Genomic DNA, 11,166 nt, shown 5'->3' with positions numbered 1-11,166 from the left:
GAAGAATAAGAAGCTAGTTGGTGTCATAATTAAATAGATACATGAATATGTAAAGAGACAAAGAATTATGTTTAATTTTTGCTGCGTGTCTGCGCGAAATCTAGTGACATTGGTTAATACATGAGATATGAACAAACGGTTTCAGTATATAGTTATGTATGTTAGGCATGTCTGCCAGCACACCTGGAATTTTGATAAAATGTCGCGTACACTAAAGTTCGCACTTTATATTTGAAATTCGTGCAATTCCTTCCTTAATTGCAAAGGGCCGAAATTCTAGTGAAATTCACAAAGAGCTTAGAAGAGCGGTAAAATCCAAGAGACGTGGAAGACTGCCTAATAGCATTATTATTTTGCAAAATGGAATAAGGCCGCGTTGCAACGCAAACGACATCTCTTGTGTAGCAATTTTGTTGGGAAATTTTATCTCATCCACAGTCCGGAGTCTGTTGACTACCATTTATTTATTAGTCCTTTAGATTGCTGTTGCAGGAAAGCGATATAAAAAAAAAAAAAAATAAAAAACGTGAAGAAGCAGTAACATCTCTCTTCTATATACATGACTTGGACGAAATTTTTCCAAAAACGGAATCTTTAAATTAGTGAACCGCTGGAACAAATGTCTTAAAATATTAAAAGTAATTACGTAAAGAAATAGTTAATTGTACTTTTACACGTACATACACGCATTTATGTGTTAATAAACATTTTGCCATATTCTTCAAGAGTTAGTTCCTTAATACCTTAGTTTTAGTCTTATGCTTCTTATATGTGTACAAAATATATATTGCTTACTATGCCATGGCTTTCCACATACACATTAATATATAATTTTTATGATGCATACATAATTCCTTCATCATTCGTATACACAAATATATTATATATTATATATATGTATATCGAAAGGCTCACAAGATTAAAAATCAATCCAAAATAAAAGATCATCGAACCGCATCAAGGTGAAGTGTTATGAAATGCTATATTAAGGTAACAAAAATTGACAAACCTTTCGGACCCTTATGGGATCATCTTCAGTGTCAAAATACAATTAAGTCCAAAGTGTGGAAAAAGTTAACATTACGTTACATACTCTTACACTAAAATTAACGCAACTAAATTAACGCAACAACGTTGAATCCGAAGTAGACCATACTATATAACAATTATGATTTAGTCAAAATTAATTCAGCGGGCTTGTAGAAGAAATAACATTATTATATACTTTTTAGCGTTGTTTCAAATCAAAACTTTGATTTACTCTCTATGTTTTTTTAATGTATTAAATGTAATTTTATGGTTGAAAAGAAAGTTATTTTTTTATCTTATACTCTCATATTATAATATATTCAATTCTAGCGCACAAATCCACTACAAATCGAATAATTTCGCAGATATTTTATTAGCAAGAATTAAAATCCAACAAACATTAATTTTTAATAGGATTATCAGAAAAATCGACGAATACATGTTTTTTAAGCATTAGGAAAGAAAAATTAATTTTCTAACTAAATTAATTTTTTGTTATAAATATTATAAATAAAGAATTGATGTGTCAACAACATACACATTATACATTTTTATGCAACACGTGCATGGAAAATGCCCCATTACGCACGCTACGCGTGCGTGATAGACCACTTTCCAGGCATTTGCAACATAAAATAAGGAGTGTAAGTCGTGTGTAAAGATGAAAATTTCCGGTGCGGTTACCGCACTCGCCTTCGGCTCGTGCGTAAACTCCGCACCCGGGAATTTTCATCTTACAACACTTGTTACACAAATAACTATTCTGAAATTGAGATTATGAGGTAATAACTATTTTTAGTATTTTTACCCTATGTATAATAAATATATTATTTACCGAATGGACGAAATGCGAAATATGCATACGCGATTCAAGCAGGCAGTATCAAGAATTTATTCAGGTATATCTAGGATTCGATCTCTTTGTCAAGATCTGACATTTTAGTTGAAGTAATATATGTAGTCTATTGTGAGAAAAATGAATTTATGCTAATACATTTATGTTTAATACAATGAATTACACTATTACTAATATAATTACATATGTTATTTCTGTATACATTAATTGCATGATATAAAAGATATATTTCTTTTACAAATTTATATATTATTCGACGATTCAATGTCATCAGTCATCATCGTGAATTCAGTTATTTCCTATCTCGAGTATTCGCAACTCGTCGCGTTGGGTAAAAGAGTCACGGTGCGGTCTCTCTTCGCGTGTACTACCGGTCTCTTGATTGTTGGCTTTGCAACTCAGAAAATGAAATAAACACAGGGTCTAGAAAGAGTGACCGCAAAATCAGCGGTTTTTTCACTTATTCTTGGTCCCGCAATATTGGAATTGAATTGTGTGTCAAATGATACCTTATGACAAGACATCAATCACAAAAAATTTTTAAGTTGAGGTGAGAATTGATTCTAGAGAGATGGGAGGTCAAAGTAGTCAACATTCATTAACTCGTCAGCCCGTACGCTTTAAAGCACGAATTTTTCTTTCAATCCGATAATTTAAAACTTCGTACCCGGGGGTTTTGCTAGCTGCTGACAATAAATTTGAAGTCAGATATTTAAAATTCATAATGGCCGATTTAATATATGGCGGACCATGCATGTATTTAAAAAATGTTTTAATTTCTTTTTCTTGTTAAGTAAATTGATCCATAAGTATGTGTAAAAAATCTGACTTCAAATTCCTTGTCAGCAGCTAGCAAAACCCCCGGGTACGAAGTTTTAAATTATTGGACTTAAAAAAAAATTCGTGCTTTAAAGCGTATATACGGGCAGACGAGTTAATGAATTTTGATTACTTTGACCTCCCATAGCTCTGGAATCAATTCTCAGCTTAACTTAACATTTTTTTGTGATTGATGTTTTGTCATAAGGTATCATTTGACATACAATTCAGTTCCAATATCGCGAGATCAAAAATAAATGATTTTTGCGGTCACTCTTTGTCTCTAACAAATTAGTTTCATAAATATTTCTACATTTTTTAAAAGTCTCATCCTTTATATATAGTAAAAGAATTATATATTGCAGTTACTAATGATTTACCTATTAAAAATGAAATCAGGCTAATTGTTGCAAAAATTATTATTACAAGTTTTGTTGTAGAATTTGGCCGATTTTTTCCCGGGTTTTATTCAACATCTTTTCTTTATTGCGATTATATGTTTCAATCGCTTCTTCACGCATTTCTTCTCATTCGTACAAATGTTGAAATATAGGACATGCATAATTTGGCGAGCAATGTTCGGTAGCAAAGTTCAAAGCTAGTGCAACTTTGTCAGCCCATCGAACTTTAATGCACAATAGCAGCCAAAGAAACCTGTAAAATACGTGATGCACTTTACATTAAGCAATTGCGAATCAATTTAAATGAAGATATGCATATTTACCGTATTTTTCCACTTATGGTACCGCGGAAAAAATGATCGTAAATACGATCCAGCTTTCTATGGTCATAAACCTATAAAAAGAATGTAAGTTGTTTAATAATATTGTTTTCTGAACGTTACAGAGGTTCTTATCGTCTGCTGTCACTTTAGGAGGAGGTACACCATAAACACGATTATCCCAATTGATCCATTTTTTAACTATGCTGAAACTCTTATCTTCCCACAAGGAGACCATTTGGTGGAACAAATGGGGCGGGGTGGTGAGGAAATTAGTGCGAGGGAAAGTGTCACCAAACCAGAAGTGCCAATCAACACTATCTAACATCTGAAATCAACAAAGAAGTCATTATTTAATGTTAAACATATAGGTACTGATAAAAGGGTAGTTTGTATGTATAAAAAAGATGTTACCTCCATTCTGTCAGGAAATCTTTGACGCAAGTAGTTTACAAAAACAGTAGTATTAATACTTCTAAATGCAAAAACATAAAAATAGGATTGAAGAAATGATTCGAATACTGTGGGTCCTCCCAATATATTCTCTAGATGACATAAGAGAAAATATCCTCTCTCGTAAAGGCACATTTAGTGGCTATGTCAGGTGACAAATATTCCAAATTGGGTAATAAGCATCTTAGCTTGTTGACATTTTCGCGTTTTTGGACCTACAATATAATTTACACAATACAATATGAAAAAATGATCGAGTAAGAATTCAGAAATTGGGTGTGTGTTTATAGTGCATACAATGTAAAATATTATCAATTGGTGACATTATTTATTACTTTATTTCTTTACTTATTGTTAGTCAAAGTGAATATTTTACCAAACTATAAAAATTCTTTAATCCTTCCCCTTGAAGAAAAGCATTTATGCCATCATGATACAAAACGTTGCGTCTAATTTTTCTGGAAATAAAGAAGCTGAAACTCTTATTTAACCACAAATGCTGATAATTCTCACACGTAATTAAATTTCCTGCCCAGCTCTGTGAAATGTTCCGGGCTAACGAATAACCGATGTAAGAACGATCTCCGCCAAGTAGATTCGGCGAAATAAATGTCACGCATGGACATTCTATTTCAAAATGAGCGATACTTGGTGGAAGTACGCATATATCGTATTTACCTAGAAATATTATTTTAAACGTATAAATAACAAAAAAACAAAAGAAAGATTGCGCTGCAAATCCAAATGCGTTATTTTTACACAAAAACGTCTAATCTTCTGTAATCTTCGATTAAACTCACTCTTCATCGCTTTCTAACTGTCCCTCTTAAAAAGAGTTAATCGACGTTGGTGAAACTGGCCCTAAAAATGACACATTTTGTTGAAGCTCTTTTAACACGCTTCTTTATGTATTGAATTACGTCACTGAACACGCATAATCGTATAAGATTAATAAAAGTTAAGATGTTCAATCGTGTTAAATGGCATGATTTAAAACTGCAAGAAATGCGTATGAAGAGCGTCAACTAAAATTAACACACTTAGGTTTGCAGTGCGATAATGCACAAAAACAAAAATTTAACATATACACGTATAAATTTAAATAAGCATATTAAAATTATTTTAAAAAATTTAAAGAAATTTAAATTTAATTTTATTTAAATAAATAATATTAAAAAATCTAGTCAATATATATCTTACCCCACACATAAGGTCCACATAAGTCGTTGGCAATTTGCAACATAGTTTCAATCACAGTGTATCGAACATTATTGACATAAGTAGACTAAAAAATTTTCTCTTCGGCAAATATACTTATTCTTTCATTAAGTTTTTTTATCCGTAATGAACCGACAGCAATAATCACCGCACAAGATGGTACAGGTAAATGTTGACGGAATTTATATTTGTCTAGCTGCGGATCCTCGTGGTCTACATTATTATGCGAAAGTGCAGACATTAAAACTCTAAAATTTTTTGGTACCAAAATCTAAAAAATAAAACGTACAAATATATAAAAATTAAATAAATATTTTATTTTATAATAGTTTAACTGAAGCAGTTTCTAAGAAAATATAGGCATTTGTGTTTTAAAACATTTATTTTTTTCTTACTAATGCAGTCTATCTCTTTGCAATTTTATTACTTTTATCAATAATGTCAATTATAATCAATCAAATGTCATCAATTTTATGTAAATAAATAAATGCTGGATGCATATAAAATACCACTTATTGTGTTTAAATTCTTACCTTAGCCTAGTACGTAAATTTGACAGACGGGATGTCCTGACAAGGAAACCATGTTCTAGCATATATTAGCTGAAAGAATACAGATTATACACTCTACATTTATATAGAAGAATATCTTTGTTTGATTAGTTTACCTTGTTGTTAAACAGTAAAAAGGGATATTTACCATCGCCAGTTTGCGCGGCTGTTAGCCAGTATAATGCAGGAGAGTTTGGACTTGTTTCATATTCAATTTGAATTTTACATCTGAAAGTATCGTATTGGTATTTAATACATCAATAACTTTTAATAAATATATTTCTCTAAAAATATCTTATATATTTACTCAGGGTTATAAGTAGTGCCGATAGTTGGTGGTAAATCTACGCAAAATGGACTTCCAAAGGCAGAATTAGTTACAACATGATGATGATGTAAAGCTGTTCCATCAAGCACGTTAGTGACACTTGATATATCAAGTCCGAGGTTATCTAAAATCTAATTATTCGATATTACATGTTAATAACCTGCAGTCAAAATTTTTACTTAATATAAAAGGAAATATTTACTTACAATCTGATTAATTGAAGGTAGCTTTGTTATTGTCAAAATCACTTTTCCTTTAAGAACTCTTCGTTTAAAGTCCACAATCAATTCTAAATGGGTATCGGTTACACGTGCCAATTCTTAGAATTAGGAAGATAAAAAAAAGTATAAGTGATAAGTAATGACATATAAATGTAACAAGTAAATACACGACAAAGAATAATATATTGTAAATAAAATTATTATAGTAATTGCGTGTAATATATTATTATTAAATGTAAATATTATTTGTAAAATACAAGCAATTTTTTCAGACCGTTATGCAAGATACAATATATTTTATACATTTAAGAAGATGCACAAAATGTCAGTTAATAAAAACTGTGAGGTAATAATCTAATTTTGAAAATTATACGTTACTATAGAGTCGAGTATATGTGTAGCTGTTTTGATTTCAAACATCTATGAATTCCGCACCTTATTTTATGGTATTTTCTTTAAGAAATTAAGAAAAAAATAAATAAATTTAAGTATTTTTATTATTCTTATGCAGCGCTAATTAAATAATTGAAATACCTGGTAACGCAAAAGAATGCGAATCTTTAGTAGATCTTAAAATATCCATTTTGGAGAGTGACGTTGTAACGCCTCTTCAAACGACTTGGGATAATCGATGTCCAGATAACCAAGCGTTTCTTGGGATAAGAAAAGAAATAGTGTTTGGCATAAGTTTTCCTTCAGTTTTCATCATATTGCTGTCACCGGACAACAGTAATTTTGTTTAGAGCTTAAAAGCATTATGCAGATAACAATTACCTTTCGCAAACAAGCGGAAAGCTCGTAGCATACTTATTGCCGTAAAAGTTGCCACAATCTGTTGGCAACCGTTTTGGTGGCAATAAAAGTCGGCAATCCAATAGGTAAAATCGAAAACCGCTTTCTTGAATATTGAAGGCAACTTAAGCAGAGCAGTTTTAAGCAAATTGACAGCAACTTGCGGGCAATGTGTTATCTAGGTGATTATATCACGTGAAAGGATAAAGAAAGGAATCTCGATCAGCGTCTATATGAAATATCGTGAAAGACTAAATATAAATTAAAGTTTGTTTTACTTTGAGCTCAAAAATTAAAATTTATTAACAAGTTACCGTTATAATAAACGAAAACAAATTAAAACAGTTCGAAATTTATTCCAATTAAAATACTACATTTTCTACCCCTATTTCATACATAATTCTTTAATATTTGGTTGATTAGTTCTTGAGTTATAGATAAATTCGTACACATACACAATAACACACACACACACACACACACACTACACGCACGCACGCACGCACACACGCACGCACACACGCACACACGCACGCACACGCGCGCGCGCGCACGTATGTTTTTAATGCGATTTTCCTATGTTTTAGAACATTTTGAACACATTGGCATCGAAAATTGAAAACTTGGTTGATTAGACCTAGCTTTATATGCGATCAAAAATCCATATACAAGGATTATGAAAACAAAAAGCTTTCTTTGTGAGGCAACAAAAGAAATTGAGGTTAGATAACACGTGCTCCTGTTTGCAGATTAAAATTAAATTTTAACAACATATATGTTATTATTAAATAATTAAAAATATATATTATTATTATTATTATTATTAAAATTAAAAAAGTTTTTCAAAATTTTTAAAATAATAAAATAGTTCTTTGTAAAATATAAAATATCTCTAGCACGTGTTTTGTGTGCTTAAAAAAAGAAATTAATTTTAACAGTATATACATATCATTATTAACTAATTGAATATTTTAAAGAAAAAACAGTTTTTAACATTTTTTTAAATAAAGAAATGTTTTTTTGTAAACCTGATATCGGGAGCACGTGTGTTTAATCTTCCTTTATTAATTGATCAAAAAAAAAGTTTTGTCGATTTTTATAGATACTACTTAACTGTTTATCAGCAAAACAGGTTTGATTTTTTTCCGTATAAAATAAAAAAATCATGAAAGAGAAGAGATGTTGGAACATGCAACTGTTAGTGAGCTCCCTTGACTCTATAACCCACGTACTAAGACTGCCCTTCTTGACTATATAACCATAGACTAGTTAAGGCCGGAACACAATACAAAGGTACAGGCAATAGGGAATAGGGAATAGCAACAGAATGTAGATTTTCAACCTATCGGAAGCCAGGTATCAATGCATTCTGTTCCTATTCCCTGTTTCTATTGCCTGTACCTTTGTATTGTGTTCCGGCCCTTAGGTTTTTTGTAATGGACATAAAACGCGTTCTCTCTGATCATGTGGTAGAAAATTGAAACATAAAATAAGATCCCAATGATAAAAGGTGAAGAAAAAGGAAACAGAATTAAATCATTCGTCGCTGTTTTACTAATTTTTAGCAGATTACCAAAATATGCATTTAAAAAGTTAACACAAATAAAGACTAAATTAGTTTTTTAAATATATGTATATTTAGGCTGGTAATCCTACTACTATTATATTTTTATTATGAACAAGAACTAATTAAATTAAAAAGAAATGAAATAACCACAAAATGGTAAACATATTTAATATATTTTATTGTCCTATAAACTATATAAGGTATCTACGTACATAAAAATGATTAAAACAAAAGGATTATGAGCACTTGTACAAGGAAACCTACAGAAGTGCCCCCTTCCGATTTTGATGAGGTTTTAATATGTTGTTTTCTAGATAAAAATAAGGGACACGTATTTTTTTATACGTGCCCATACGCATGTTTGGGGGGTGAAACATCTTTTTGAAAAAAATCGGTTTTTCCCTTTCGGGTCGAATATCTCTGAAACTATATAAAACAGAAAAATTTTCCAAAATGAAAATTAAATGGTTTGAAAAGTACTTTAAAACAGCAACAAAAAAATTTTTTTAATTTTTTAATTTTTCAAAATACCCTTATCACTTAATTAACTTTTTTCAAATTTTTTTTTTTTATCCTATCTCGTGTCCGAGCGTAGTGACTTCTCTTCATATACATGTGTTGCGCACGTAGATTATACACATTGATATATGGGACCTACAGTTTAACGCCAATTCCGAACGGCTATACTTTTAGAGAGGTTCTCTTGGCAAAACATACTCTCGGTGCCCTCGGTGGTGTGAAATTGCCTTCCGAGAGAAGAACGATCACATATAATTTTTCTAGCTCTACCGGGAATCGGACACGGGACCTTTGGCTCAATAGACCAGTGCGCTGTCTACCACAAAAAGGCCACACTCGTCCTTTTTCAAATACAAGAGTAAAAATCTGCATAAATATATATATTTTTAATATTATTTAAAAATACGTTTGTCCGGCAGAGATTTACATAAATCAAAATATTCCATATACGGAAAAACCTCTATTTTTAATCACGTTTGGCAATATAGTGACGATTTGACCATTGGTCTTTTCTAAATTGATATAATCTTTGATATTTGTGTATCAGCATCTCATTTTTATTAAATTAAATGTTATATTTTTTATCATCTTATCTTAAAAAATGGCTTTATCATATAGAAGTTGCTAAAATTCCTTTCAAGAGCTTTTATTTTAACCCAAAACAAAACTTTTCACAAAGTTTTATCGAAATCGGAGGTGCACCGTTTTCGGAACTTTATCCAAAAGTAGCACTTTTTTAGAAAAATTAAGCAATATACTTATATGGTTAATACTATTCTTTGTGCAATAAAATGTTTACTTATGACATATTGAAGAATAAGAAGCTAGTTGATGTAAATAAAAAGATACATGAATATATTTAAACAGACAAAGAATTATATTTGATCTTTGTTCCATGTATCTGTGAGAAATCGAGCGCTTGTGACACAAATTTAAAGTGTTCGTAAAAAAAATAATTTTTGCAAAGTACGAGGGCAGTAATAGAAATAAAGCATAACAATTAAATTTTTAAATAATACATGAGATATAAACAAACAGTTTCAGTACATTATGATGTAAGTTAGGTAAATCTGTCAACACCTATGGAATTTTGATAAAAAATCAAATACATCGTGTACGCTAAAGACGCCAAAGTTGAAATTCGTGCTGCAATTCTTTTTTTAATTGCAAAGTGGCGAAATTCTAGTGAAATTCACAAAGAGTTTAAAAGGGCGATAAAAACCGAGAGACGTGGAAGACTGTTTAATAGCATTATTATTTTGCATGATGGATTAAGGCTGCACATGATGTCAACGCAGACGACATTTCTTGTAGCAATTTTGTTAGGAAATTTTACCTCATCCTCCTCACAATTCGGACCTCTCACGCTCTGATTAATATTTTTTGGATTTTTAAATTGCTGTTGCAATAAAAAATAAAAAAATTAATAACTTAAGGGGATCCTAAAACCGTCTGTAATACCGGCTTTTTTTCTTAGCACTATCTACTAATCTTTTAATTGGCTTTATAGAAATGCAAAATTCTTGTCGAGAATTAAAGTACGCATCAAAATCTAGGTCATGGTGGTTGAATTTATATCAAAAACGAGAAAAAATTAATATTTTTGTTAATTTTTGGTATACGTGATGACAATATTTGTTTGTACAAAAATTCCACAATAAATATTTACAAAATTAGACCGGCATGACCTAGGGACAACATTTAAGAACAATATCGTGCAATTAGATCTAAGATTGAAAGCCTAGAAAAAAAGATTAGTGTATATAACTTTTATATGTGCAAAAGCACATTCAGGTTGACAGGATAAGTAATATTGCGTGTGGCAAGAGATGGCGCAGCAATCGAACAAAGACAGATGCCTTTCAGATGCCTATATAGATATATGACAAGAAAACAGGATGAGAAATGTTGACATTACCGATGTCGAGGAAGTTCAGCCTTCACTTTAGGATCCCCTTAAGGAAGCAGTAAAATTGTTTTCAGTACACATGGACAAAATTTTTCCAAAGACAAAATTTTTAAATTAGTGAACAGCTGGAACAAATGTTTTAACGTATTAAAAATATAACTACGTAAAAAAATAGTTAAATGT

The 11,166-nt window shown here is 30.8% G+C and overlaps 1 protein-coding gene across 1 annotated transcript; it reads right to left on the bottom strand.

Annotated features, from left to right (window-relative positions):
* Positions 1-3,231: 3,231 nt before the first annotated feature.
* LOC112468082 (leukotriene A-4 hydrolase-like) lies at positions 3,232-3,845 on the bottom strand. The gene is made up of 4 exons (XM_025037121.1): positions 3,840-3,845; positions 3,574-3,753; positions 3,429-3,499; positions 3,232-3,358 (listed from the first exon to the last, which is right to left on the bottom strand). The coding sequence occupies exons 1-4, from the start codon at positions 3,843-3,845 to the stop codon at positions 3,232-3,234; spliced, it is 384 nt and encodes a 127-aa protein (XP_024892889.1).
* Positions 3,846-11,166: the final 7,321 nt, after the last annotated feature.

The sequence above is a fragment of the Temnothorax curvispinosus genome, unplaced genomic scaffold (genome assembly GCF_003070985.1).
Source record: "Temnothorax curvispinosus isolate PA1 unplaced genomic scaffold, ASM307098v1 QBEX01001745.1, whole genome shotgun sequence".
Classification (NCBI taxonomy): Eukaryota; Metazoa; Arthropoda; class Insecta; order Hymenoptera; family Formicidae; genus Temnothorax; species Temnothorax curvispinosus.
The sequence above is the reverse complement of the archived record's forward strand: the minus strand, read 5'-3'. Positions and strand labels throughout refer to the sequence as shown.